General features: G+C 36.6%; 1 protein-coding gene across 6 annotated transcripts; it reads right to left on the bottom strand.

Annotated features, from left to right (window-relative positions):
* Window positions 1–13,255: 13,255 nt before the first annotated feature.
* On the bottom strand, window positions 13,256–19,490 carry LOC113275742 (transcription factor BIM2-like). 6 transcript variants are annotated; one of them, XM_026525299.1, is made up of 13 exons: window positions 19,254–19,490; window positions 18,709–19,124; window positions 18,539–18,619; window positions 17,487–17,981; window positions 16,384–16,480; window positions 16,152–16,270; window positions 15,910–16,015; window positions 15,382–15,451; window positions 15,149–15,244; window positions 14,575–15,023; window positions 14,309–14,417; window positions 13,805–13,864; window positions 13,256–13,689 (listed from the first exon to the last, which is right to left on the bottom strand). In XM_026525299.1, the coding sequence occupies exons 2-12, from the start codon at window positions 18,743–18,745 to the stop codon at window positions 13,838–13,840; spliced, it is 1,686 nt and encodes a 561-aa protein (XP_026381084.1). In that variant the 5' UTR covers window positions 18,746–19,124; window positions 19,254–19,490; the 3' UTR covers window positions 13,256–13,689; window positions 13,805–13,837. The 6 variants fall into 6 exon arrangements, with proteins under 6 accessions (XP_026381084.1, XP_026381086.1, XP_026381083.1 ...); XM_026525301.1 differs by lacking the exon at window positions 13,805–13,864; XM_026525298.1 differs by lacking the exon at window positions 13,256–13,689 and having other exon boundaries at window positions 13,719–13,864.
* Between the last annotated feature and the right edge of the window lie 8,408 nt (window positions 19,491–27,898).

Genomic DNA, 27,898 nt, shown 5'->3' with positions numbered 1-27,898 from the left:
TGAAATGATGAGGGTACCAAGTACACAACAATCTTTTTGATATCAACCTATAAGTCTAATACCTTGCGTGATCTAATATAGACAGAGACTGTCAAGAAGATAGCAAACTAAAAGGTATAAACTTGGTATATAGTATTAGTTCGAAACCGAAACAATTATAGGGATCAACCAAGTATTGGATTAAATTACAATGTATTTTCTTTTAATTATCACTAAAATAATAATTATAATTACGAAAGTAAAAGTAAAGACACGACAAGATTTTTTTAAAAAGGAAATCGCAAATGCAAAAAAATCCCAGGACATAGTCTAATTTTGAATACTCTCAGAATTAAGCCACTATACAAAAACTACTACCAACTTCGTATAGTTGAGACCAAGTAAACTACCCCTAATTACCTAGTTTACTAAGTATCCCTGCTCCTACAATCAATCTGACCAACGTATGTGAATCCCAATATATAGTCCTCTATCTTAAGTTGCTTCAGCTGCTGTAAAGACTTCAAGCACCTAACTCCTTTGGATCGTATCCCGAAATAGTAGAAAACTAATCTGTTCGGTAACCACTCTTCCAATCTCAAGAAGTAAATCAAAGATTATATGTCGAGTTCAACAAAGGTTCTTCTGTTTAATCTAATGAACTCCTTTGTTGGGTAAGATCTACCAAGATCTAGATTATCGAAATAACTAGATCTAGGTATACAAACTATCAGATTTGGATACTGAAGAATACCACCAAATGATAACTTGCTGGTCTACTAGGATTAGTAAATCAATTGTCTATCAAAGATAAGCAAGATCTATTCGGATCCTAGCCGATCAAGTTTGTGCACGAAGCTAGATAACAAAGATACGAAACTAATAAGAAATCTACTTGTCTTCAAATCTTCAATGTCTTTTCTTGTACCTACATAACCAAACTTGACCCCATCTTATGATCGATCACACACAAAAACGGAGTTTGTTAACAATGGGATGATCACAAGTTAATGTTAGATCTAAAAACAGATTTGAACTATCGCTAATCCCTTGATCTAGTTTGAGTGACCTTATGTCAAAAGAGAAAGCTCTCAAAAATAATCAAACTATGTGCAATCAAGGTTTAACACCCATTAGTCAATAAAATCAATAATCAAAAACTAAATAACAATGCAATTCTAGTTTCCCACCAACGGTACTATCAAAATGCTTCTTGATCCTAAAGAAGTCTTTAAACTAGTGGATGTAAGAGATCTCGCCTAATTAGGTTACTCTTATCTCCAAGATAGTATTACAAGTAATACTACTAGTCGGCTACATCGGTGACTAGAAAATGAAGTGTCTTCCTCAGGATAAGTTTGTAAGTAGAACAAACCTCAATTTTTATATACCAGGGTAGTTTGGACACCAAGGAATTTCCAAAACCGAAAATACTCTAGATATGCAATAAGAAGCTAAATTCATCTTTGCCTAATTCCAACTGTCATACTGAAATCTCTATTAGATTACAACTCAATATTAACTAGCATAAAATATACTTAACTAATATATCTTCCAGAGATATGTTTTGCTTGCTAGAATAACAAAACATATATATCCGAAAATCTTAATAAAAAGGTTCTCAAACATTTCGGTTTGGGATCTCACCTTGAATCAAGGAATATCTTTGAACAATAAAATATATATGTTCAAATTACTCATTATGTCAACATCTTATACTTTCTTATTTTGCAAACCCAATTCCAAAATCACACAAACCCTAAAGTGTACGTGACAAAAGAATTCAATTTTGCTTATGAGGATCGTACCTTAGTTCTTAATGTAGGTAGGGATCGGTTCTACCTTAGTTCCCCATATAGGTAAGGATCGCTTCTACCTTAGTTCCCAGCATAAGTAGGGATCGGTACTACCATGATACCCAACACAAGTAGGAATCGGTCCTGCCCTAGATCTTCAATAAAAACCGGACCACCAATCCATTTGATTTCTTTCAACTATGAAACAAGTTGGTAAGTCTACTTCCTTAAACTCTTGTAATTAATATAGTTTTCTAGGCATGAAATCAACCCTAATTTCATTACACAATCTGGTAACAAGTTACAAAGATTATGTCTATGCCTCAATTACAAAAGTCAAAAGATAAATGTTATACTTCGTAATTCAATATGAAAAAGTGGGGGTCTAACAACCACACCCAATATTTCGCTTAGCAATCTGTGTGGACTAGCTCCAATATAATTTTAAGAGAATTAACTAGATAGTCAGACTCAATCTTAATAAAAGTATATCAAAGAGTTATACCTCACTTTCTCGATTCAGTTCTTACTCAAGCAATAGAAATCTGCGAGTCTGATTGAATACAAGAGAAATCACTTGAACGGTACCAAAGACCAATGTTCAAGTATCAATCAATTTCAATCAACAACCAAAGGTTGGATTTACCGATTGATCGATTCAACACACAACCTGTGATATTTCAATTATATAACAAAATATAATGCGGAAAAGAAATAATACAGACACCACAAGTTTTGTTAACGAGGAAACTGCAAATAAAGGAAAAACCCCGGGACCTAGTCCAGATTGAACGCACACTGTATTAATCCACTGCAGACAATAGCTTACTACAAACTAACTTCGGTCTGGACTGTAGTTGAACCCCAATCAATCTCACACTGATCCAAGGTACAGTTGTGCTCCTTACGTCTCTGATACCAGCAGGATACTACGCACTTGATTCCCTTAGCTGATCTCACCCACAATTAAGAGTTGCTACGACCCAAAGTCGAAGAATTTAATAAAAAAATATGTATCACACAGAAAAGTCTATGGTAATAGATAAATCTGTCTCCCACAGAAATACCTACGAGTTTTTGTTCTGTCTTTTGATAAATCAAGGTGAACATGAACCAATTGATAACCCGGACTTATATTCTCGAAGAACAGCCTAGAATTATCAATCACCTCACAATAATCTTAATCGACTAGCGAAAGAAGATATTACGGAATTACAAACGATGAGACGAAGATGTTTGTGACTTCTTTTCTATATTGCCTATCGAAGAAATTAATATCAAGTCAATCTTACGATAGTACTCAAATACGATAGAAACAGCAAGATTAGATCACACAACTACAAGAAAAGTAGTATCGGTCTGGCTTCAAAATCCCAATGAAGTCTTCAAGTCGTTAACCTACAGGGTCTCGATAGAAACCTAAGGTTAAAAGAGAATCGAATCTAGCTAATACAACTAGTATCACACAGGAGGTGTGGGGATTAGGTTTCCCAGATGTTAGAGTTATCCTTTATATAGTCTTTCAAATCAAGGTTTGTAATCAACGTTAGCTTAGTAACAAAGCATTCAATATTCACCGTTAGATGAAAACATGATTAGATTCAATCTAATATCTTTCAATCGTTAGATCGAAACTTAGATTGTTACACACAAATGAAATGCATGTTTATTTAGGTTTGTGTAACCGTACCCAAACATGTACATCTAGTTGGTTCAACAGTAGTTAACCAAATGGTTATCCATATGAGCACTTTCATATCAACCATATTCTTCTTTACCATAACTAGTTCAAATGACTCAAATGAACTAATTAGAGGGTTGTTCAATGGCTTAGATCTTATAGAAGTATGCAAGACACAATGGAAGCAAAAACGATTTGATTCACTCGAATCGACTTATGAACTTTATAGCCACGGTTTAAAAATATGCATTTCTTGGTTTATATAAGTTTAAATTCGCGAATAACCGTTTTTAGAAATAACCAACTTAAGTACGCATACTGGTACGCGGATTTAAGTATCCGGAATAAGTTTTTTTTCAATTCACAAACTGCTGCAGAAATTCACAGGATGTGAACTTCTGACAGTACGCGGACTTTAGTTCCGGTTTTCCTGAGCAGCAAAGTATGCATACTTTGGTTAAAGGAATAAGGACTTACACACGTATGAGTTACCACGCAATGTTTATATCCAACCATGGTTATATAATCTAAACTCTCATTTCAATAATTGAAACATTCTTAGAGGACATTATATAGTTGTTGTTCACAAACCATTTTTCATCAAAGCAATGTTCAAGTAATTGAAACTTAATATGAATTTCGTCTAAAGATGAACTTGGCCAAAGCGAAAGCTTACCAACACATATTTCGAGAAATAGATAAGCGAGATAAACTCGGCTCGAAATAGAAAATGTGTATAATCAAAGTCTATATAGCAATACGACTTTTGTCTCAAGATAGGAGATAGAGTAGATAGACTTTTGAGTGATAGATAAGTTCAAGTCTCCACATACCTTTCAATCGATGAAGTTCCACCAGTTCCTTGAGTAGTTATTCGTCTTTGTATGATGATCTCCATGGAGTCTAGAACTCAACTACACTTTTTATCCTAGTACAAGACTTAGCTATAAGTAGACTAGAAATCAAGACTTATAGTTTTGGCAAATAAACTTGACAACAAGCTTGAGATAGTAACGTTGCGAGTTCGACCGAGCAGTGCTCTAACAATCTCCCCCTTTGTCAATTTTAGTGACAAAGCTATCAATACATATGGAATATAAAATAGATAAATAAACTTCTGTAGCTTCTCTTCCACATGCCTTATCTTCTTGGTTCTTCAACATTACTCGAAATCTTCATCACTTCCAAGTACTCCAATGATTCTAAAGGTTGTAAGTTTAGTATCATCGTTGTTGAAAATCCGTAGCTATAACAATGAGAAAACAAGAATTCCAAATCATTGTTACACAGTGTCATAGTATTATCACACAACATCAAAGTTCAATTGTATCACAACTTTGACAATAATACTATGGTGATATGTATCACTCCCCCTTAGTCAATACTCCATCTCACATGGAAACTACTCCCCCTTACATAATGATCCGAAAACCATATGTATTTGTAGCGTGAATTGCACATTAATTCTCCCCCTTTTTGTCAATAAAATTGGCAAAGGTACGAAAACTAGTGGGATCCTAATGAAATTTCCATCGAGACATTTCATGACCAAAAGAAAGCACATATCAACTTTCTAGATGCAATCATATAGCCGAAGCTAAATGCTTTCATCATGGAGTTTATAAAGATTCAAGATAACCCCTATAATATTCCACATCCGCACTCCCCACAAAGATTTGGCAACTAAGCACGAATTCATTTAAGAACTCTCCCCCATAAAATGTCATTCCCGAAAGAACAACAAGAGCGACCTTATTTTCATAAGAAAATAAGGATTCCATTGGACATAACAAATCACATACGAATATGAATTTGAATCTAAAATACTCAATTAAATTAACCACAAGAAAACCTATGATTAATTTAATCGGAATTGCTCAACATAAGAGAACTTATGGAGCAACAACTAAAATAACCAAACAAGAATGATCAATTTATTTGGTCATGCTTAAACATAAGGAACCTTATGGAGCAACACGGTATATACATAAAATATGGATCAGGGAAGATCAATATTGCGGAATAGACAAGGATTCATTCTATATTTCATCACTATTTGCGCAATGATATACAATAGACATAATCCTCGTAAGAAAAAGTTCGTTTTATCTTCCATCAATATTTGCATGATGACATACAATAGGCTTAAAACTTTTGTAATGTCAAAAGTACATTCATTCATCAATACATGCATATCGACATATGAAAGACTTAACTTTTGACAAGGTACGGACAATCATAATTCACAGACGCAAACAAACATATCCCATAAAAAATTGCAATATACTCCCTCCGCTCCATTTTAGATGAGTGTTTAGGGTTATTTTTTTGTTCCACATTACTTGATAGTTTTCATAGTTTTCCCACAAAACTACCATCAATACCCTCACATTTTGTCTTGGAACCCTAAGTATATTTTTAAACACACAAATAGCAATTAATGTTTGAAGACTTTTCTCAAGGGCATAAAGAGAATTTTTTTATATCTCTCTCCATTTCTTAATCTACGTGAAAACTCCAAAAACATCATCTAAAGTGGAACGGAGGGAGTATAAAACCATAAAGATTAGTACTGCAAGAATCATCTTCCAAACAATTTTTTTAGAATTTAAGCAAATAAACCTAAAAAACAATGAAGATGAAAACATTGGACATAGCTATGTGTAATCCCAATAATGGCTATTCCAAACAAAACAAGAAATAAACTCGGAAGATTAACTAGACAAATAAAATCAACAAGCTAAAGAACAAGGACAAACTCTTAAACCGTCAAAACCGAACACGAACTGAATTAAAATAGACGTTTCGGAATCCTCACGAGCCTTGAGGTCTTTGAGCTTGTGATTGACAGCATCTACTGCTTCTTCAGAAAAGATATCCTCATTGAGAAGATCTTTAACATGTGTATTTATGAGACCAAGGTCAGAAATAACCTTTTTCAACTCAGTTCTTAACACATCAAGACTCTTCAAAGTATCAATGAGCTGCAGTTTTGCTTCCTCAAAATATTTAAGAAAATCATGAACCATTTCAGCAGAAACCATATCCTCATTCTCAACATCCTAATGTGTATAGTCATAGTAACATGAGGCATTAGGATGATCATCTTCTACTAGGGTTCTTTTCTTCCTTCCCTTTGACTCGAAACCAATACCTTTGTCAAGAAACCCTTTTGCAAAACCGCTAGAGTTAGAAGAAGACATTCTTGACAAACCATAAAAAAATCCCAGAGTATGCGTATGAGACTCAAGGGTTTTGGTATTTAAAAGCTTTCTTAGGGAAGGTAAATTTTACGGGTTCTAAAAATTGATTCGTGAAAGTAACACGGGTACTCGTACGAACATAATCTTGACCCAACAACAAAGGTACGCAATCGGTCGTAAATTTTACGACAAGACAGAATTTCTGCTATGTGAGAATTATCACAAGATTTTTGGCTCAATAAATTTTATATCTCCATAGAGAAATAATTTAGATCACACAACATAGTTACAACAAAAACAAAAGAAGAACAACATCAGACACAACCAAAACTTTAAGCAAAGTTGTCTGCAGACAATAATTTAGGTATGGACGATAAGAAAACAGCTCAACTAAACAGAAAGCAATTTTGCCAACAATATACCTGATTATTAACACATTTTACTCAACGGGATTTTTATGAGTAAGTTTTCAATCCTTGTGATAAATTGACACAAGTATGAGCTCTAAGCTCGTTAAATGAACTGTGTTTACGGATGGGTCTCTTTTTCCTTTCGAATCTAGGAAAGAATTCTTTTTTATGTGAGAAATTATCATAAAACTTATTCTCATCAAAATGCGAGACAAGGTTTGAGTTCTTAACAGAAGAATTTTGATTTGAGGCGGTTGACAACCTGTTGACAATTTCTTCATAACCTTCAATTATCTCCTTCAGGTTATTTCTCATATCATCATTTTTGTTCCTTTCTCCTGGAATTTTGTTCACATCAAAGGTAACGTTATCTCATCTTTTAACAGAATAAAAGACTTGATCTTTCCTTAGATGATTTTTGTTAAGACGTGTGTTTTGCTTTTGAGCATTCGAGGAACTCATTGAACTGACTTTCCTGGTAGCATACACAGGGTAAGTACGAAAACCAATTGGTTTAGACATACGAATGTCAGTTACACCTTTGAGAATTAAATCTAAGGTGTCTTGAAGTTGAACAAAGGAATTTTTATTCAACCTAGAGATTCCTTTTTGTTTAACAGAACCTTTTGCCTTGCAAAAGAAACATACTTTCTGATCACCGGAGTGATTAGATAGTGTAGTCTTAACAACCTCGTTTGGAGATTTATTCCTTCCATGTGTTGTGGAACAACCTTGATCAAAGGAACCAATTAACACATCTTTTCCAATAGGAAGGAATTCTGGTTTTACTTCTAGAACTGGAACTCCTTCAGTTGTGGTAGAAGTACATGGTATATTAGACTGCTTAGAGCATCCTTGAATTGAGAGTTTACTCAAGCAATGTTTAATTTCTAAAGCATCCTTTTTGAGGCTCGCCTCAAGTAACATACATGAAGAATGATCTTCAGTATTTTCCTTGGATTTACAGTCTCTTATTACACCAAGAAGAACATTGACATGATTTTTCAACCGATTAAACCTATCAGCTTGGATTCTAACAAGATTTAGAATCAGTTCACTCTCTTCAGCGGCTTCCCTTTCATTAATAGAGATAGACTCTTTTGAAGGGTAATCGGAACAACACATGTCAGTGTCTGTCTGTCTCGTCATAACACTAGGTTCCTCTATATTTGAGATTGACGAATCTTTCTCTTTAATAGATATAGTAAAGACAGAACTTTTATTTCTGGTGATGCGTTTATCAGAGATAGTACTCTTGTCCATAGAGTCAGATCGCTACCAATATACTTTTAAGAGAATCAAATAGATAATCAGACTCAATCTTAATAAAAGTATAACAAAGAGTTATATCTCACTTTCTCAATTCAATTCTTACTCAAGTAAATAGAAATCTGCGAGTCTAATTGAATACAAGAGAAATCGCTTGAACGGTACCAAATACCAATGTTCAAGTATCAACCAATTACAATCAACAACCAAAGTTTGGAATTCTCAATTGATCGATTCAACGCATAACCTGTGATGTTTCAATTATATAACAAAATATAATGCGGAAAAGAAATAACACAGACACCAGAAGTTTTTTTAACGAGGAAACCGCAAATACGGAAAAACCTCGGGACCTAGTCCAGATTGAACACACACTGTATTAAGCCGCTACATATACTAGCCTGCTACAAATTAACTTCGGTCTGGACTGTAGCTGAACCCCAATCAATCTCACACTGATCCAAGGTACAGTTGCCCTCCTTACGTCTTTGATGCCAGCAGGATACTACGCACTTGATTCCCTTAGCTAATCTCGCCCACAACTAAGAGTTGCTACGACCCAAAGTCGAAGACTTTAATAAACAAATTTGTATCACACAGAAAAGTCTACGGTAATAGATAAATATGTCTCCCACAGAAAAACCTATGAGTTTTTGTTCCATCTTTTGATAAATCACGGTGAACAGGAACCAATTGATAACCCGGATTTATATTCCCGAAGAACAGTCTATAATTATCAATCACCTCACAATAATATTAATCGACTAGCAAAAGAATATATTACGGAATCACAAACGATGAGACGAAGATGTTTGTGACTTCTTTTATATCTTGACTATCGGAGAAATCAATCTCAAGCCAATCTTACGATTGCACTCAAATACGATAGAAACAACAAGATCAGATCACACAACTACAAGAAAAGTAGTATCGGTCTGGCTTCACAATCCCAATGAAGTCTTCAAGTCGTTAACCTACAGGGTATCGATAGAAACCTAAGGTTAAAGGATAATAGACTCTAGCTAATACAACTAGTATCACACATGAGGTGTGGGGATTAGGTTTCCCAGTTGCTAGAGTTCTCCTTTATATAGTCTTTCAAATCAGGTTTTGCAATCAATGTTAGCTTAGTAACAGAGCATTCAATATCACCGTTAGATGAAAACCTGATTAGATTCAACCTAATATCTTTCAACCGTTAGATCAAAACTTAGCTGGTTACACACAAATGAAATGCACGTTTATTTAGTTTTGTGTAACCGTACTCAAACATGTACATCTAGTTGGTTCAACAAAACTTAACCAAATGGTTAGCCATATGAGCACTTTCGTATCAACCATATTCTTCTTTACCATAACTAGTTCAAATGACTCAAATGAACTAGTTAGAGATTTGTTCAATTGCTTAGATCTTATAGAAGTATACAAGACACAGTCGAAGCAAAAACGATTTGATTCACTCGAATCTGTTCATGAACTTTATAGCCACGGTCTGCAAATATGCATTCCTTAGTTTATATAAGTTTAAGTTCACGAATAATCGTTTTTAGAAAATAACCAACTTAAGTACGCATAGTGGTACGCGAACATAAGTACCCGGAATGAGTTTGTTTTCAGTTCACAAACTCCAGCAGAAATTTACGGGATGTGAACTTCCGACAGTATGCGTACTGGTACGCGTACTTTAGTTCCGGTTTTCCTGAGCAGCAAAGTACGCATACTTTGGTTCAAGAAATAAGGACTTACACACGTATGAGTTACCAGACAATGTTTATATCCAACCATGATTATATAATATAAACTCTCATTTCAATCATAAAAACATTCTTAGAGGACGTTATATAGTTGTTTTTCGTCAAAGCAATTTTCAAGTAGTTGCAACTTAATATGACTTTCGTCACTAGTAAAGATGAACTTGGCCAAAGCGAAAGCTTACCAACACATATTTCGAGAAATAGATAAGCGAGATAAACTCGGCTCGAAATAGCAAATGTGTATAATCAAAGTTTATATAGCAATACGAATTTTGTCTCAAGATAGGAGATAGAGTAGATAGACTTTTGAGTGATAGATAAGTTCAAGTCTCCACATACCTTTTAGTCGATGAAGTTCCACCAGTTCCTTGAGTAGTTTTTCGTCTTTGTATGATGATCGCCATGGAGTCTAGAGCTCAACTACACTTTTTATCCTATTCCGAGACTTAGCTATAAGTAGACTAGAAATCAAGACTTATAGTTCTGGCAACTAAACTTGACAACAAGCTTGATAGCAACGCTTGCGATTTCGACCGAGAAATGATCTAACACAATATAATAAGGTTTGTAAAACAACTTTTATATTCTTCCTTGACACTTTGATCATAATAAGATGATCAAGTATCCAATACTAGAGTTTCATGTATATAACTTCGCATGTTATGTTTTCAACCGAAACGACTTGAAAGTAACGATATAAAAATGGTAACAAGTCAAGTATTATATTACTAACCTCAAGTGGAAGGATGATATTTTCGCTGATGTCGACACGTCTTCAGAATCTTCAGGTCTTCAGAATACTACTTGTATGTCTCAACATTTCTAGAATTCCTAGTCTAACCTAACGAAGTTGACTCTAGCAATCTAATCAAGCGAATTTTGAGTTTTTATACTAAAATTTGACAACCAATCTTGACATACCAACACTTGGCGGGTTCAACCGAGCAATGCTCTAACACCTTGCACCGTTCACATCAGTATTCGGGGAAATATTTTGCAAGAAAGTCAGAACGATTTTGGAGTCCTAAATAAACAACTATGTCACATGGTCGTGTGATCACTTGATGCGAATAGAAACACGTTTCTCCCTAAAGAAGATGGTGAAGAACTTCTTGGTCCAGAATTACCATATTTAAGTGCAATTGGTGTTCTTATATATCTTGTACAACGTGTATCTTTTTCAGTAAATCTATTACCCAGATACAGCTCTGATCCAACTAAAGACGTTGGACTGGAGTCAATCACTTTTCAGTGGTACTATTGATTTAGGTTTATTTGTACCCCTATGAATTTGAACGAAAACTAATTGTATACGGAGATGCAAGTTTTTATTTCTGATCCACACGAAGGATGATCACAAACTGGGTATTTGATCACATATGGAGATAAAACTATATCTTTGCGATCAGTAAAGCAAACAATTAAAGCTACATCTATGAATCATTATGAGTTATTAGCAGTCCATGAAGCAAGTCTTGAATGTGTTTGGATAAGGTCAGTAATATGTAACGTTCAAGAATCATGTTGATTTTGTTCAATTAAAGACTCATCGACAATAATATACGATGACAATACTGGTTGCACAACACAATTAAAAAGAATGCTTCATCAAAGGTGATCGAACGAAGCATATCTCTCCTAATGTCTTTCTTCATGCTGCATTTACAGAAAGAATGTCGTATTGACAAGTGCATTCAAGTAACAATCTAATAAACCTCTTTATTGAAGAATTATCAACTCCGACGTTCAAGAAATAGGTTCACAAAATTGGAACTCATCGAGTTAAAGATTTATAAGTCAAAGATTTTGTTGAAGTATCCATTACGGGGGAGCATCATGGTACAAGTAGTTTATCGTAGTTATCATGTTGTACTATTTTCCACCCATCAAGGTTTTGTCTCACTGGATTTTTCTTGTCGAGGTTTTCACGAGACAACATACATGTGTCCACAAGTGCTATACGTTCCACAAATTCCAGGGTTTACTCTCTTGATTTTCCTTAACAAATTATAGTGACTTAGACACAATGCTCATTAGAGGGAACGCTATAAACGTGTATTTCCATAACCTAGGAATATCTAGGGTAAATATAGATTACCGATGTTTAATTATAGTGATGCCTCGTGTCTAGCCTATAAATAGTGGCTTAATTGTTTGTCTATTTTACAGAATCTACACTACATATTAATAAGAATTATCTTCTTCTCTTGTTTGAAGTACTTTTCTTTTTAAGATACTCACAGTTCATAAGGTTCACAAACAAATCTCCATGCCACTCTAGATATCATAGCACCTATTTATTGTGTTGCTTTGGTCTATTTGTAATGGTAAGAATAACAGCTTGTTTACTACGGATGAGATGGCCGTGATTGTGATTAAGATTGCCTTATCTATATTGCTACCTTGTAGACTAAGAGGCAAATCGTCCCTGTTGACATGCGTTTATTGTGGATAGTAGAATTAGTAGAAAGCGGGGGTAACCACTTCCCCTTTGGATCACTCCTAACAGCGATGGTGCATTTGATTTGATTCTATTCGACAATGGCACAGACTTAGATACTTCTCTTCAAGAGGGGTCTTATTTGTACAGCACCTTGAAGGTGTGTGGGCTTGTCCATCTCACAGGCTAAATTCCACGGGTTATCCCGAGCAAAGACAGGGGGTGGGACCCACACTAAACCCACCCCTGCAAAACCACCAGATTGGGATTTGGGAGCAGGGACGGGCCATGAGGGGGCTAACTGGGGCTCCAGCCGTCCCTTAATTTGGTCCAGAAAAAATTCTATATACAAATCAGATACATTTTTGTGTTCAGCCCACTAGTTATGCACATTTTAGCCCATAATTAATGTCAGCCCATACTAGTTAGGTATTAATCGATTAAAAGTAATCAAGCCCACTAACTTATATCAGATTAAAGAGTTAAATTAAATAAAATTTTCGGTTAGTCGACACTTGACGTAGCTAGAACCGGTGATGGAAGCAGGATTGAAAGACCGGGTGGGATAAAATAACACTATAGGCTAAACATTAAATTCCTAGGGGGCTATAAAAATTTCCCCCAAAAAATACACATAAAAAATTGATATTTAGGTGATTTCTTAAGATTTAGGGGTGGCTGGAGCACCCCCAAGCCAACCCCCTGTGGCTAGAACTCAGAGTATTAAAGCAATTTAGAAGGTTTTGAGTGCAAATTAGAGGGCAACTAGAGTACTAATTATACAATTTGTCCGAGAAAAACTTGCGGCCTCTAGCCGCCTTGCTAATAAATGAGATTCCAGCCCTACCCAAGTATAAATTTTGGGTCCGTCCCTGGTTGGGAGGGGTCCCACTCCATTGTTCCTGTCGAGATAACTCGCGCGATGTGTAGCAGTTCCGGTGTGGGCTAGTCCAAGTAAGGCTGTTGAACTTTAGATGTTCAAGACCTACCGCAGACTCTACAAGATATTCTGAAGGCAATTCTTTGACCGATACCGTGATGAAGGAAATACTGTAGTTTTTATTAGTGCTCACGCTTGCCAAATGGGTAAAACTAGCTAATTCATGGTCAAGGATCCCAGTTTAGATGCCGACCCTTAGGCTGCTTCACTTGGCTCCCTTAAGTTAGATAAACAAACAAACAAACAAAAGTTGAAGTGCATCAGAAATTATGGTACATTGCATTTTGATAAACATGAGGAACAAAATGAGAAGACAAGAAGAGAAACATCACATGGTGATAGGAAGCCTCAAATAGTAAGCAGCTTCACCATATCTCCGTGGAAGTCTCTCTCTAAGAAGCAAATACAAATGAAATAAAAGAATACAGAAGGGTCCGTGAGTAGGAATCATGTGTTTTAAAACCAAAACATGAGACCAGTTGTGCATGTACAATCGATCTGGTAAACAAAGATCGTAATTTCTAAGACCAAGAAACAAAATATCAATTAACCCCCCAATAATATAACAACAAAAGAAAAGGATGAGAATACAAAAGGTATTTATAAGTCCTACTAGCTGTTTTCTATTTTTAGCCTCTTCTGAGCTTGGTTTGAATCTTCTCCACAGTTCAAATTTCTGGAGCATGAGTTTGTTTGGTTGCTATGTGAAGGGTTTGTGTGATCCAGCAGAGGCTATTTCAAAGATAACTCAAATTATTTCTTTTTGTTATTAAAACAATTGACAAAAAAAAAAGAAAAAAGAATGCAAAGTAAAGTAAAGGTGGAAGTCAAGTTACCTTTGAAGCTGCCAGCCGTTGCTTCCCCAGATCAATCTGCACAGAGATGCTTGCCTGTGAAAGATCTACACCAGAACTCTGTAGTGCTTTTGTCAAATTATTTAGCAACCTGTATCAAATGGATACGCCCTCATCAGCCATATAGTAGTTTTCCTAGCTAGTCATGCTGGTCTAAGCAAGGAATGCGGCAAACAATGGACTTTGTGGTGTAAAAATGGTGTAAAGGGAAGTGCTTGGCCGAAATGAAAACATTGGTATGAACTCACCCTTGGGAATAGACGTTTGATATGCTAATTGTTCCCCCTTCTACTGCCATTTCATCCCTCTCCTTGAGCACATCAGTTGCAGCAACACCACATGGTCTACTCTGCCGTAAATGTGATTCAGCTCCGGTTGCCAGGTTCGCTTCATCAAGTGTTGGTCTTTGTATAGGTTGGGCAAGATCACCAGCAGGTGTGAACAATTCTGGTCGAATAGGAACCGGAAGGGGCAATGCCTTGTTTGCTCTCCCAAGGTGGGGTTCCATAGGTTTATAGGAAACACCTGGTGTTAAGTCATTTTCTACTACATTATGTGCATTCCCTACCAGGGTCGATGAGATAGGGATGTTTGGGTCATTAAACTTTCCACCAAATATCATTCCTGGACCAGGGACATTCTTTACCACACGAGAATGATCAGCCATGTTTTCTCCAGTCCTATTTCTATTCCTCTGCTACATAAAACGAAACAACATCAACCTTTCAACTCCTCTATCTGATCGTTAAGAAAATTTACTTGTAGGGACAGGCATGAAAACTGAAACTAAATTTCACAGATCTAACACTAAGTTAGTATTACCCAAGGCATCAACTTTGTTTGCTCCTGATTCCATCCTTGGTAGGGACCCTCATATTTAGTGACTTTCTCCTGTAAAAACTGAATGTACTCGATAACCTGCATACAAGAACCAAATAATCAATTATTTGATAATAGTTTCTGCAAGTATTTGTGCTGCTATCAGAGGCTAAATAACTACTCAGTTGTTTCTTGTTGTCATTTAACAGTTGTGAAGATATTCCTAGATGTGGTACCTCCAGTAGAAATGAGGCCTTGTCTCTCTTTTGATCATTAAGGGGTATAATCTCCCTCAGTATCTGAAATCTGCAGGACAAGTAGAAAAGGTGTCAGATTAGAGAAATAAAGATCGTGTTCATGAGAGTACTTCAGTACTTAACAAACTCACTCGAAACATTTTAAAGCTATTTGACTATTTGATTCTACTCAGTTGATCGGATATTAGGAACACATGAAGCAATACGTTATACATGACACCTAATAAGGTAAAACATAAATGCTTCAAACCAATCTCTCGAAAACAATAACACCGAAGACACTTCTTTAAACACAATAGGCAACAGCTAATAAAGCAAAACACAAGCAATGCTTAAATTCAGTCCCTCAAAAGTGTACAAAAGAGACTCCAAACCCACAGCTGTAAGTTACTAACTATGCAATGAACTCTTCATAATCTGAACGTCATAAAGCAGCATAAGAATTCAAACGATTTCAAATTCGATGTTGTGACGGGTTTAAAGTAAGAAAGACATATAATAACTTGCCTGTCGTTAATCTTGCTCCTTCGGCGCTGCTCTGTTGCAGAGTGTTTTGACCTCGGCGTATTGGCTTTCTGATCGATATTTTTGCTGTCAACTTTCACTGTCAATTCTGCAAATTCCGGAAAGAACTATGAGAAGTAAATAATATTGTATTTACAGCTTGGTTGCTCCATTCAATCCTTTTCTATCCAAAAACACTAATAGCATGGGATTCCAAATTTCATGGTTACAGTTCAGTAACACACCTTTCTGGGAAGATATATCTCTCTTTCCAAGATATATTTCATCGTCATCATCATCTTCGTGAAGACTCTTGGCTGATTTCATCATTTCCATAAAACTCTGATTTTTCTGGGACATTCCCCTGTAGATTTTTGCCGAAATTTAACTGAGTGAGAAAAGATTGAAAAAGATGCCTAAACCATAAAAAGCATGAGCAAAAAACAAGAAAAGGGAAAGAGAGTAAGAATCGCATACTTGGATGAAGGAAGAGAGTTAAAGCTGCTGGGAAGAATGTAAGGGTTAGACGGCAATGACTGCTCTGATGACCACTTCCCTAAATTGTGCACAGATTCTACAAAACAATTTATAAAACAGAGGAAATGTTGTTAGACAGGTAAGTTGAGGACTTCACATAATGGTGCAAGCAACATGGGCAGAAATGGTAGGTCCAAACAGTTCTTTTCAAGAAAATCAGAAATTGCACTAAAGGAGCATCTTAAAACAACTAGAATAATCTTCTAGACGCATCTTGCTAGGCGTATTTAGCGATAGTTCTGTATAAACCATGAACCCTGCACTAGTTTGTTGACTTCATTTGGGTCTTATTCTTCAGAGTTTTGACATGGGATGGTTTGAATTTGGGTATCACATCACATGATATATGAGTGACAATGAACACTTTTGTTAGTATTCAATTAGGAAGTAAGAAATAAACAAGTGTGCATATTACGTGTTGAATACTACGTGTCGGGTTTAAGGAACACATAACAGAAAATTGATCTTTCTTGATCTACTGAACAATGAAAAGAAAAAAAAATTGTGAGACCATCTAACCGTGGATTCGGACAGACGCTTTGGAAAATTATTTGTTATAGACGGCAAGATATGAAGGACTTAAAAAATCCTTCAGAGTTTAAAAAGCAAGTGCAAATGCTTATAACCTTTATGAACTATTGTGAATGCTTAAACATTTCAAATCGTCTAATTGGCTTGTTTAGTTCTGACGCTCTTGGATCAAATCGGCCTAATTCATTTGCTTGCACTGGATGGGTGATAAAACCAAAACTAATAAGTATAAACTAACATTAAAGCGAATATGCCCATGATCCCAACAGAGATCTAACTTTATAAAAGTCTTGGTTGTAATTCAGGTGTTTAAATAGAAGGGGTAAACATATAGAATCCCTGACAGCGGAGATCCAGATTTATGTCAATTATGTATAGGGATTAGCAAACTAATATACTAAATTCAATGGCTTTAAAAAAACAAAAAATACCCATGCCATCCTCTTTTCCACCAATTACTTTATACTACTATGTTTTTCAGCCGACTAAAAGTATAGGAGTAAACCACTTACCTCTAAGAGCTTGACCATGATCCCCATTACTACTCCCATTCTTAGACATCATCGCCAACGATGAGGCTTTTTTTTCAACGACAGAATCTCCCCACAATGTAAACGAACTCCCACCACTATAAGAACTATTACTATTAGAAACAGCAGCTCTATTATTCACTACTACATCAGTTTTTTTCTCATAACTAGTCGTTGGAGCTGCAGGAGCAATAACTGATGAACTAGTAGGTCTTTCTTGTCCAGGAACAACTTGTTGTTGACCGAAATTTGGAATGTGACTTATAGTATAAGTTCCAATCCCACCGGGAAGTACGTGTTCAATTGAGGAAGCAGAAGATGATGAAGAAGGCGGTCGAGGCTGTGAGATGGCCTTTTTTTCAATAATAACAGGAGACGACGATGATGTTTCGACTATGCTACTGCTTTCTCCCTTTGAAATGCTTTTTTCTACTGTTTCAAGTGGTTGTAAGAAATCTCGAGTTTTCAAGTAAATTCCTGCACAATATATAGGATTAAATTTATCCGCAAAACTTCTAGGACTTACACTACTCCTGTATATTTGCAATTTTTATATAACTTCAGACCTCAATTATGGTGTCTGAATTTATGTCTCATCTAAAATTCACACTTTATGGCCCTGACTCATTAATATCAGTAGCAGTCAGATCATTCAGATCATAAGCTGAATCTCTTCATACACCATAAAGACTGTTAGTCTATGCCAACTGCAGTGCAGCATCCACAGATTCTATGTTGATCTGATTATGAAGTTTTGAGGGAATTTAATGACCCCACATTTCAAAAAATAAAATTAATCATCCAACGGCTAAAATTCATCAATCGTTGTAGATGGATCTAGCCAGTTGTTGTCCAAAAAAGTTACAAATGCGATTAGACTAATGATATTTTAGGACAAATGTAAGGTATAGATGATGGTTGGTAAAAAAAAATAAAAGTGATATACTTTTATTTTGTAAGAATTAATTATTTAATAGTGATTTTTAATTAGATGTTCTAAAATTAAGGAGAATTACAGAGTACTCTGCACATACCTTGAGAAGGTCTTGGATCTTGGTGCTGGAAAGATGAATGATTATTGTATAGTGATAGAAAATCATGTGTTGGTTTTTTACCTGAAAAAAAAACAAAACTCGATTAAAAATACTTGCAACCCTTACAACAATTTCAAATGGAAATGAAATTTAGGATTTTGATTTAATACCTTCAGTTCCAAAAGAACAAGACTGAGATAATTCCATGGGCGCGAAAATTTGATTATTTATTGACAAGGAGAATCTCAACAACTCTGATTTTAAGTTCAATTCCCGAGAAAATGTTTTCCAGATCGAAAGCAAGTCGTTTTTGTTGTGTCCTGAATTCCCGCTAAGTAAACCAGACTCTGTTTCTCCTTCCTTCACTTTTCGTGATTTCAATTTCAATCTTCAAGCAGAATTTTAAAATCCAGTAAACATTCAAAGGTGAAATTCTGAGTAATCTGATTCCTCCACTCGACTTAAGATCGGTGGTGCATTCCGTTTCTCAAACCTGAAAATTCTCCTCCTCGACTAGTGAAATTCAACTTCACTTGCTTACTGATGAAATGAACCAACACAAAACTTCCGAAGAATTCAGAAAAACCTGAAAACTAACAGAAATCATAATTTTAATTATGGAATTGAAGAATTGTGTTGGAGAATTGACCGTCACTGACAGAAGAAAAGGATTATATATAGATATAGATCCAACTGAAATGATTAAAAAGTTTACCTTTTGTTAAAAGAACATTCAGAATCTTTCCACAGAAACTGAATATGGTTCTAATAATTCGAACAAAATCTTTCTTCTTCTTAATTCTGAACTGCACGTAATTTGAGTTTTTGAACTAGCAAATACAACACCAAAATGCACCACTCTCTCCCTCGGAAGACTCTTCTCCTCTGTTTCTCTTCTCTCTCTTTAAAAACCACTTCTCTCTCTCACGGAGCGGCGGAAGAAGAAGAAGAAAGGAAGTGGGTTCGGATGGTCTCTCTGGTAACATCTTTTATATATCCACTTACTTTCTCTTTTGTCCTTTCCGTTACTCCTCTAAAAACTCCGTTTCTCTAACACCGTTACGCCACTAAGACTCCGTTTCTTTAACGCCGTCACACCTTCATTTTTTAACGTCAGTTGTTCACGCCGCTAAGAGCGTCCACAATGGGGCGAATATAACTAAAGACCAAAGACTAAAAAAAAGACCAAATTTGGGTTTAGTCCGTCCTGTGGCGTAGCGGGTGACGAGTAAATTTGGTCGCGCGTTGATATAAAGTCCGCTTCATCGTCCAGCGTAGATAAAGATTACGTCTGGCATGGGACGTTGATAAAGATAACGCCTGGTATGGGGCGTTGATAAAGATAACGCCTGGTATGGGGCGTGAACTATAGCAACGCCTGTGTGGGACGGAGATTATACGTTCGCCCGGGTTCAAAAAAAAAAAAAAAAAAAAAATGGTGCGTTGATAAAGACAACGCCCAAACAAATTTCCTAAAGTTTTAAAACTTTAGGCGTTGACTATATAAACGCCTCTCTTCAGGCATTAAGAATATAAACGCCTGCTGCCCGCGTTAACTTTACGTACGCCCGACGGGGCGTACATTTAACCAACTCCCCATCCAGGCGTACATTTTACCAACGCCTGTTCGTTGGGCGTTAACTATACGAGTGCCTGATGAGTGGCGTAGACTATATCAACGTCTGTGGTGTAGGCGGAGATTATATAAACGCCTGACTATATTTTGGTTTGGTCTTGGTCGTCGACCAAATTTGGTCTGGTTTTTACTCTTTGATCAAATTTTGATCGACAGTCCATCCCACTGCGCCAGCCCACTGGACCAAATATTTGGGTTTACTCGTCCATTGCAGTTGCTCTAATTAACCTTCCTCTTCTCTTATCTACACTTGCAAGTTCTAATCCCATGCTTCCCAAACCATCCTCGACAATACGACACTCAAATCTAACAACCGTCAGATCATGATCTAGCATTGATGATAATCAAGTGGGATGACACTCAGATGTCATGAACAAATTGGAAGTCGAGGGCTAAAGGCAGGTACCAATTTTGGTAGGACTTGCCTATTCACATAAAACAACATAATCCTGCCCATAGGAGTTTTGGAGCGATGTCAGCCCAAGCAAAACCCGTACCAACCTTTAACAACGCGTGAGGGTTCGACTTTTTCTTGAGGACCATTCTCACTTCTCACCATAAGAATTTCAAGCTAAAACCTAATCAAGTATGGATTAAGAAGCTCGTAGTTGGTCTAGTGAAGTACTCGTCGAGAAGAAGGGGTGTAGTTAAAGTCATTAAGCTGGTGATGAGAAAAAGAGATTATACAGTACATCAAGTGGTGTAAAGTTAAGATAATCGTACACCACGTGATGTACATATGATGAATCGGATCTGTGATGAGATTAGATAGATGGATGGATGATAAAAATTCGTGGGGACAAAACTTGATGCATGAAATCATATTAAAAATCATACTACCAATCCTAGTTAGCAATTCGGGATTCGGCAAACGTACGGAACGGCAAACGTACGAGTATTATACGGTTTTGTAAAATCCAGATTCGGTCCAAAATTCGGTCAACGGGACGTGATTCGTCAGTAATTCGGAACGGCATACGTACGTGTATAATTCGATTTATAAATGTGAGTTCGGCTCTGAAAATTCGGTATCTATATATAACAAATAATTTGTATTTATAAGGTCATAGACCAATTTTTATGCATATGTGTGAGTTATTTAAAGAAAAAATAAACTTAATATGATGATATTAATAATATATACAACATTAGTTATCCAAGAGGATATCGTATGGTGGTTTAGATGCTTGGTTAGTGAGTTTGAGATCTCTCTCACCTTCACCTTCAAATCTCTTCAGTCGTTTTTGTTTCATAAAAATTATAACACGTCTAATATTCGGTCGTGTATGCTCGGAAGGCAGTAAAGCCCAAAAAATGGAGTCTTTGAAAAGTAAAAGCTAAAGAATTTATGGCGAATTAAGTGGACGTATCATTCGGAATACGTAAAATTCGTGAACGGTTCGCGAATAATCCGGGAATGCCACATAATACGCGACTTGGGTTCGGAGTTGCAAACGTACGCGAATAAGACGGTAAAATTCGTGATACGGAAAAATTCGCGAATGATTCGCGAATCATTCGCGAACTTACTAACTATTAAGGTCACAGTAGATGTACTATTAAGATCTCCCGTCCCGTGTTTTTTCTTGCATCAACACAGTCGTGAGTCACGTGAGGAAGGTAAAATTAAATAAGGTTGACTATGGTTGACAAAAGTTAATCAACAGATAATAACAGTGATGATTAGGGTGTAGATCCCGATTAATTTTATAATCTTGTTTTTTTTTTTTGCTAATCAGATTCAGAGTATGTTGGTGGTGACGGGAGAAAATGTCACGTGATACTTGCCACCTGTGTAAAGTGGTCCCACCTTCCAAACATATATGCGTGAAACGCGGCTAATTTCCTATAGCAAGCTTGCATGTGCTTTAGATGCCTCACACCCACTCAAAAGTTTCCACCCAGTTGTGATGATCATATACTTAATGTATAAATTAAGTGATTAGCAAAATTATATTGGATAATGATAATTAAAAAATGTTTTAGCTTTGTAAATCTATGTATTAACAATGTTTCAAGATTCTGATTTAATGGAATAAAAGGGCGATGGGCGGCCAGTTTTTTTGATGATTTTCGGCGACCTTTCACGCTGCTATTCATAGAGAGGTAGGAACAGCTTGGCGTCGTGAGCTTTTTTTTCCCTTCTTTAGTTTAGTTTTCATTTTAAAATCACATCCATTGCAAAAGAAAAAAGGAGTCTAGCTAGCTCGTAATGGCTGGACCAATATGTGATTGTAGTGAGCGATAGGATAAGTGTACGGAAGATGTGGTGAATAAACAGAGTCTGTGACATATATAAATGTAGAATTTTGATATGAAAAATAGAGTGGCCAATCTAGTATGGTCCACATTGCATTAACTTCTATGTCTGTCAACCCTCCTCTTAAACAAGTTCACCATCTCTTTCTTTGCGCGCTCTACATAATTCAGTGATTCAGTCAGTAAGTTGTCACCACAAACATCATGCAGATAGATGCTGTGGGTGTGGTGGGTGCTCATCTTACAAAATGAAATCTGTTACTGTCACTCGTGCACCATTAATCTCTTCTTATCTAATTTTCCTTTCTCTATCTTCTGAGGTAAATTCTTTGAATCCTATTATTCAGGGCTCAATTAGGGGTCCTGGAAAAATAATTGGGAGTCTTAAATTCCTATCCCACTCATGGAAAGAGGATAAGGGGTGTCTAAATACCATGAAAAGAGTAGATTATCCCAATTCTTGGAATTGTGACACATGTCAACCTATTAATTTTTATTTTTTATTTTTGTTAGTTTTAAATTTTTTTAATTTTTACTCTTTTTACTTTTAATTTTTTTTATTTATTATTTTTTTTTAATTTTTTTTGCCGATATTTGTATGAAAAATCGTCGTGGTAGTGAGGTGTTTCATTGACGACTCTCAAGAGTCGTTACTATTTTAAAAACGAGCCTCAAGGGTCGTCATTGTTTCATTGACGACCCTCAAATGATTGAAAAACGACCCTCAAGAGTCGTCATTGTTTGAATGACGACTCTAAACAGTCGTTAATGCATATAAAAGGGTCGTTATCTTCTCCGGAAAAATACATCAAAGGATCGTCATGGTCTTATTCAATATTAGTACGACTCTTTTATATGCGTTAACGACTGTTCAGAGTCGTCACTGAAACAATGATGACTCTTGAGGGTCGTTTTTCTATCATTAACGACTCTTGAGGGTCGTTTTGGAAATAGTAACGACTCTTGAGAGTCGTCAATGAAACACTTCACCTCCATGACGATTTTTCATACAAATCTCGGCAAAAAAAAAAATTGCAAACAAAAAATTTGAAAAAAAAAAAGGTTAAAATCAAATTAAGTAAGATTAACAACTAATCAACTCAAATAATACTAATGATTTGGGGGTAGTTTAGCCATTTTAAAAAAATGAGATAAGGGATAACCTCCAATTACTATTTCATGACCTTTTTTGTCTTGTAGCTAGGGGTCCCCAATTATTCTTTCAGGGCCCCCAATTCAGCCCTGCTATTATTGGGGCTTTGATGGGGTGTGACTTTGGGGGCTTAAAATGCTAGATGGAGACTAAATGGTATAGGGGGAGATCAAATTTATGTGAAAGTTCAGAAACACCCTCATTCATTTTCATTTAAGACACTTCTACCCTTATTAACTGATTAATCTAATCAAAAAAAAAACTGAAATTATTAAATGAAAAAAAACTGAAATGAATTAAAAGTCTTGAATTGAACCCCATTCATTTCTTTCTTCTTCTTTTTCTGTCCCTCTTCTTCTCTTTTTTTTTTCTTTTTTTTTTCTTCTTCCATTCTCTTCGTTTAATCAACGACTAATCGTCGATTCCAAAAGTCGTCGATTAAACTCCTAGTATAAAAGCATGAAAGAAAACGAAAAATTAGGTCAGTCTTCGTCGAATCAACCTCCTATTGAAGTAGAGAAACCAACTTCAACTAATTAAGTGGTAAGTGAAGATGAAGAGGAATTGAATGAAGGAGATGCACCAGCCTCCCAGACTCTTGAGATGACAGCAATAAGGTATGAATCGAAATACCCACTCTTTAGTTAAGCTTTTTATCGATCTTTCATTAAGTTTCGAAGATTTTAGGTCTGAAAAAACAGTTTCAGAAACTGTTTACGGCTGGGAGTTCTTTGATTCCCAACCGTAAATAAGTATCACGGTTGGTATATGTTTGTTTCCCAGCCATTTATATGTATCACGGTTGGGAGATCTAAGAACTACCAGTCGTTTATATTCTCACGGTTGGGAAATTTTTGAATACCCAGCCGTAATTTAGTCGATGCGTACGAGATAGAATAATCCCATCCGCAACAACTTAATCACGGCTGGAACTTTCCTAGCCGTATATATCTCTGTGTTCGAATTCATGTTTCAGCGGTAGTGGTTACGTCTAGGATTTTCTGTCTGTAATTGGTTTTCCCAACCGTGTATGTTAGTTTCCTAGCCGATTATATATGGCGGCTAGGTTTTCCTATCTGTAATATGAGTAAGCAATGAGAAAAGAAAACTTCCCGGCAGTTATTGTTTTTATGGCTTATTCGATAAATCAAAATCCCATCTGTTATGTTTGTTGCGGCTGGGACTTTTCACTTTTCCTAGAAGTTTTTTTATTACATCTTGGTCGTTTGATAATTAACCTATCCGTAAATGTATTTTCGTCTGGAACTTTGCATACATCCTAGCCGTTTTTATGCTGTCGGCTGGGTTTTGTCAAGATTTCCCAGCCGTTGTGAATTATCTTCTTTTGCATTCTTGTCTGGTTTGTCTTTGAAAAGAAACGAAAAGAGAAAGAAAAGATCAATAGAAGTAACACCTTCTAGTGAGCCCACTCTGCAACCTCGTCACGAAAAACCATTTGGTGCAAATACAAGGAATACAAGTGAAGTTGGAGTTGGTGGAGTAAGTGAATTTGTGCTTGCTGTTAGTGGAGGAAATGAAGGTGGAGTTTCAGGAGGAAATGATGGTCTTGCTGTTACTAGAGGAAATCAAGGTGAAGTTGTTTTAGGAAATCAAGGTGGAGTTGTTGTAGGAAATCAAGGTGTAGATGTTGCTGCTGTAGGAAATCAAGGTGTAGATATTGTTGTAGTAGGAAATGAAGGTGGACTTGTTACTGAAGTTGCCACTTCTAGTGCTGCTCTTGATCAAGGTGTAGTTGTTACTGAAGCTGGTAGTTCTAGTGGTGCTGCTCTTGATAAAGGTAAAGCAGTGGTTGAGGAGGACAAGAAGGATGGAAAGAAGAAGTATCCACCAAAGGATAATGCAAGAGACATCATTGATGCTATGGAGTTTTTACCTAAAAGATCATTCCGTCTTGATTGGTTACGAGTCATCATGGGCTGCTAGAGTCTGTGCTGCAAAGATAAAAAACCAAATTTAATATATGTTGTTTTCATTTTATTATGGATATTCAATCGTAACAACCAAAATTTTATATTATTTGTAGTTTCCCGATAAAGCGGTTCCTAAACTAAAGCACCAACAACCAAGGTTTTGGTCGTTGAAGGGTGAGCATCCAGATGTGGTAGCTTTGGTAAAAGCTTAGGGGTTATGGTCCGAAATCGAGGTGTTGCAGAAGTCGTATGATGTTGTGACAGTTTGTAATTTTAGAGAAAGATTCTGGCCCGAAACCATGACTTTCCAACTCCCATTCGGCGAGATGACTATGACTTCGGATGATGCAAAGGAAATCACCGGTCTTGCTTTGGAAGGAAAGGCTGTGTATGAGGGTTTCAACAATATTCTACCTTATGATGAGCTTTATGTCTTAGCTAACCACTGTCTTGGATGGAGCAAAGATCAAGCGGAAGAAGAGTTTGAGATTGGTTATGGAGCCCCGCCCAGAGCTAAAAGGGAAGTTAGACAACCGGGTGAATGTTATGAAACAATTAATAAGTCAAGGAAGATTAACATGGTTCGTCTGAGGGATCAGTTTGAGGATTCTGACCGTAAGACCAAGAATGGAGAGATCGTGATGGGCGCAGAAAGAGCTAGACATACGGCTATAGCTTACTTGTTGCACGCTTTTGGGACCGTCTTTTTTCCCGATTTCTCAGGAAATAAGGTGAATGCTTGTTATTTGCAGTGGTTGAAGGCTCTCAGTCTCGATCCGGAAACGAACGAGGTTCCTAGGTACTCGTGGGGCACCGCCCTCCTTGATAGTGTGATGGAGAATCTTCGCAAAGCTTCTAGGTGGAACATAATACAAATTACGGGATGTGTTGCTCTTATCCAGGTATATTTTTGTGTTAATATAACAAATGCTAGTTTATTTTAATTTTATATATATTGGTTTGTATGTATAATTGACTAATTTTTGTTCCGTAGTCATAGGTTTACGACCATTTCAAATCCTTAAGGCCTGCTCGGGATACAAAATGGCCTCTAGAGAAACCTACAGTAGGAAGATACCCCTTTAACGGGACCCAACACAAGGATAAAAAGAATGAAATGGTCGAAACGAGGAGAAAATTGGATCCTTTGACAATTAATGATGTGGTGTTTGATCCATATTTGAAACTTGATGAGGAAGTTGGTGATAAAGTATTTTCTAACGTGAAGACCTATACGGGACCTTTGTTTCATTTAACCGGGTTCGTCATTTTGGATCCTCGTAGAACGCTCCGCCAAATTGGTATTTTCCAGAAAATTGTACCTCAAGAATCTCGTTTTTCACTGAGCGTATCCAACTCCATGTTTAAGGAAAAAGATTTCAAATTGAAATATGCAACAACAATAGCTCCGTCGGTCGAAGATTGGAATGCTCGTTCCCAACAAGCAAACCAAATGAGTAGAAGAGGGCTTGAAGTTGCTCATGGGACTTCCGAAGCGGATGCTAATTACATGGGATGGTATCAAGAGTGGGCTCATACTTATGTGGAAAATATGGATCCTGAGGCACGGAAATATTTGAAGAAGGCAGCGAAAGAGAGTTCAAAATCAGCGGAAGAGATAAATGAACAAAATGAATGGGAGAAGATGGTGGTACGTATACTACTAATTATGTTTATAAATGTTTTTTTTGTTGATTAGCTATGAATAAGTGTATTTGATTTGAAAAATAGGTTGAACGAGTTAATTGGGTGTCCAAGGAAATCACCCGTATGATTGATTCGGAAGAGAAGTTAACCGTCCCTGAACTAAGATTACTTCGGAATCGAGTCCAAGGCATAGTACTCCATGAGAAAGGAGGTTTATATCTTCAAGAAGACGACGGATCAAGGAGAAATAAGAGGGCTAGGTCTCCTTGTTCTAGCGACGACTCAGATACTCCCCCCCCCCCCCCCCCCCCCCCCCCCCCCGCCGTGAGCAAGCTCCGTCAAAGCAGGGAAGGGGCGGCAAAAAAGGAGTCCGTGCTGGAACAAGTACTCGAGGTGGAAAAAAAGAAGGTCGTGGTGGAACAAGTGTTGCTCGAGGTGGACGTGGTGGAGGTAAAAAAACTCCCACTCAAGCTGGTAAGGTAAAAGGAGGTAAAAATCCTAGAGTTGTAGAACCAGTTGTTGAACGTGACCAAGAGGACGATTTGGATTCGTTTTACAAGAGTCTTCTGGGGAGGAATCAAGTGAATGACAATCTACTCGCTTTTTAGTATTTTACTTCATGAATATTTTGTTATCTAAGCCTTTGACATTTTACTGATTTCGTTCTTTGGTTAAGGATTGAGATGGATGGATTTTTATAACTTTGCATTTATGAATTAATGTTAGTCTTTCAT

Source organism: Papaver somniferum, chromosome 4 (assembly GCF_003573695.1).
Source record: "Papaver somniferum cultivar HN1 chromosome 4, ASM357369v1, whole genome shotgun sequence".
NCBI lineage: Eukaryota > Viridiplantae > Streptophyta > Magnoliopsida > Ranunculales > Papaveraceae > Papaver > Papaver somniferum.
The sequence above is the reverse complement of the archived record's forward strand: the minus strand, read 5'-3'. Positions and strand labels throughout refer to the sequence as shown.

What these genes read in the sequence shown, in the direction of transcription:
- LOC113275742 (XM_026525296.1), bottom strand. Translation starts at nt 18,745, where the DNA reads ATGGAATTATCTCAGTCTTGTTCTTTTGGAACTGAAG. An exon ending in AACTCTCTTCCTTCATCCAA is followed by an intron (nt 16,271 to 16,383) that starts GTATGCGATTCT and finishes AAAAATCTACAG; the next exon opens with GGGAATGTCCCAGAAAAATC. An exon ending in AACGGCTGGCAGCTTCAAAG is followed by an intron (nt 14,205 to 14,308) that starts GTAACTTGACTT and finishes TCTTTGAAATAG; the next exon opens with CCTCTGCTGGATCACACAAA.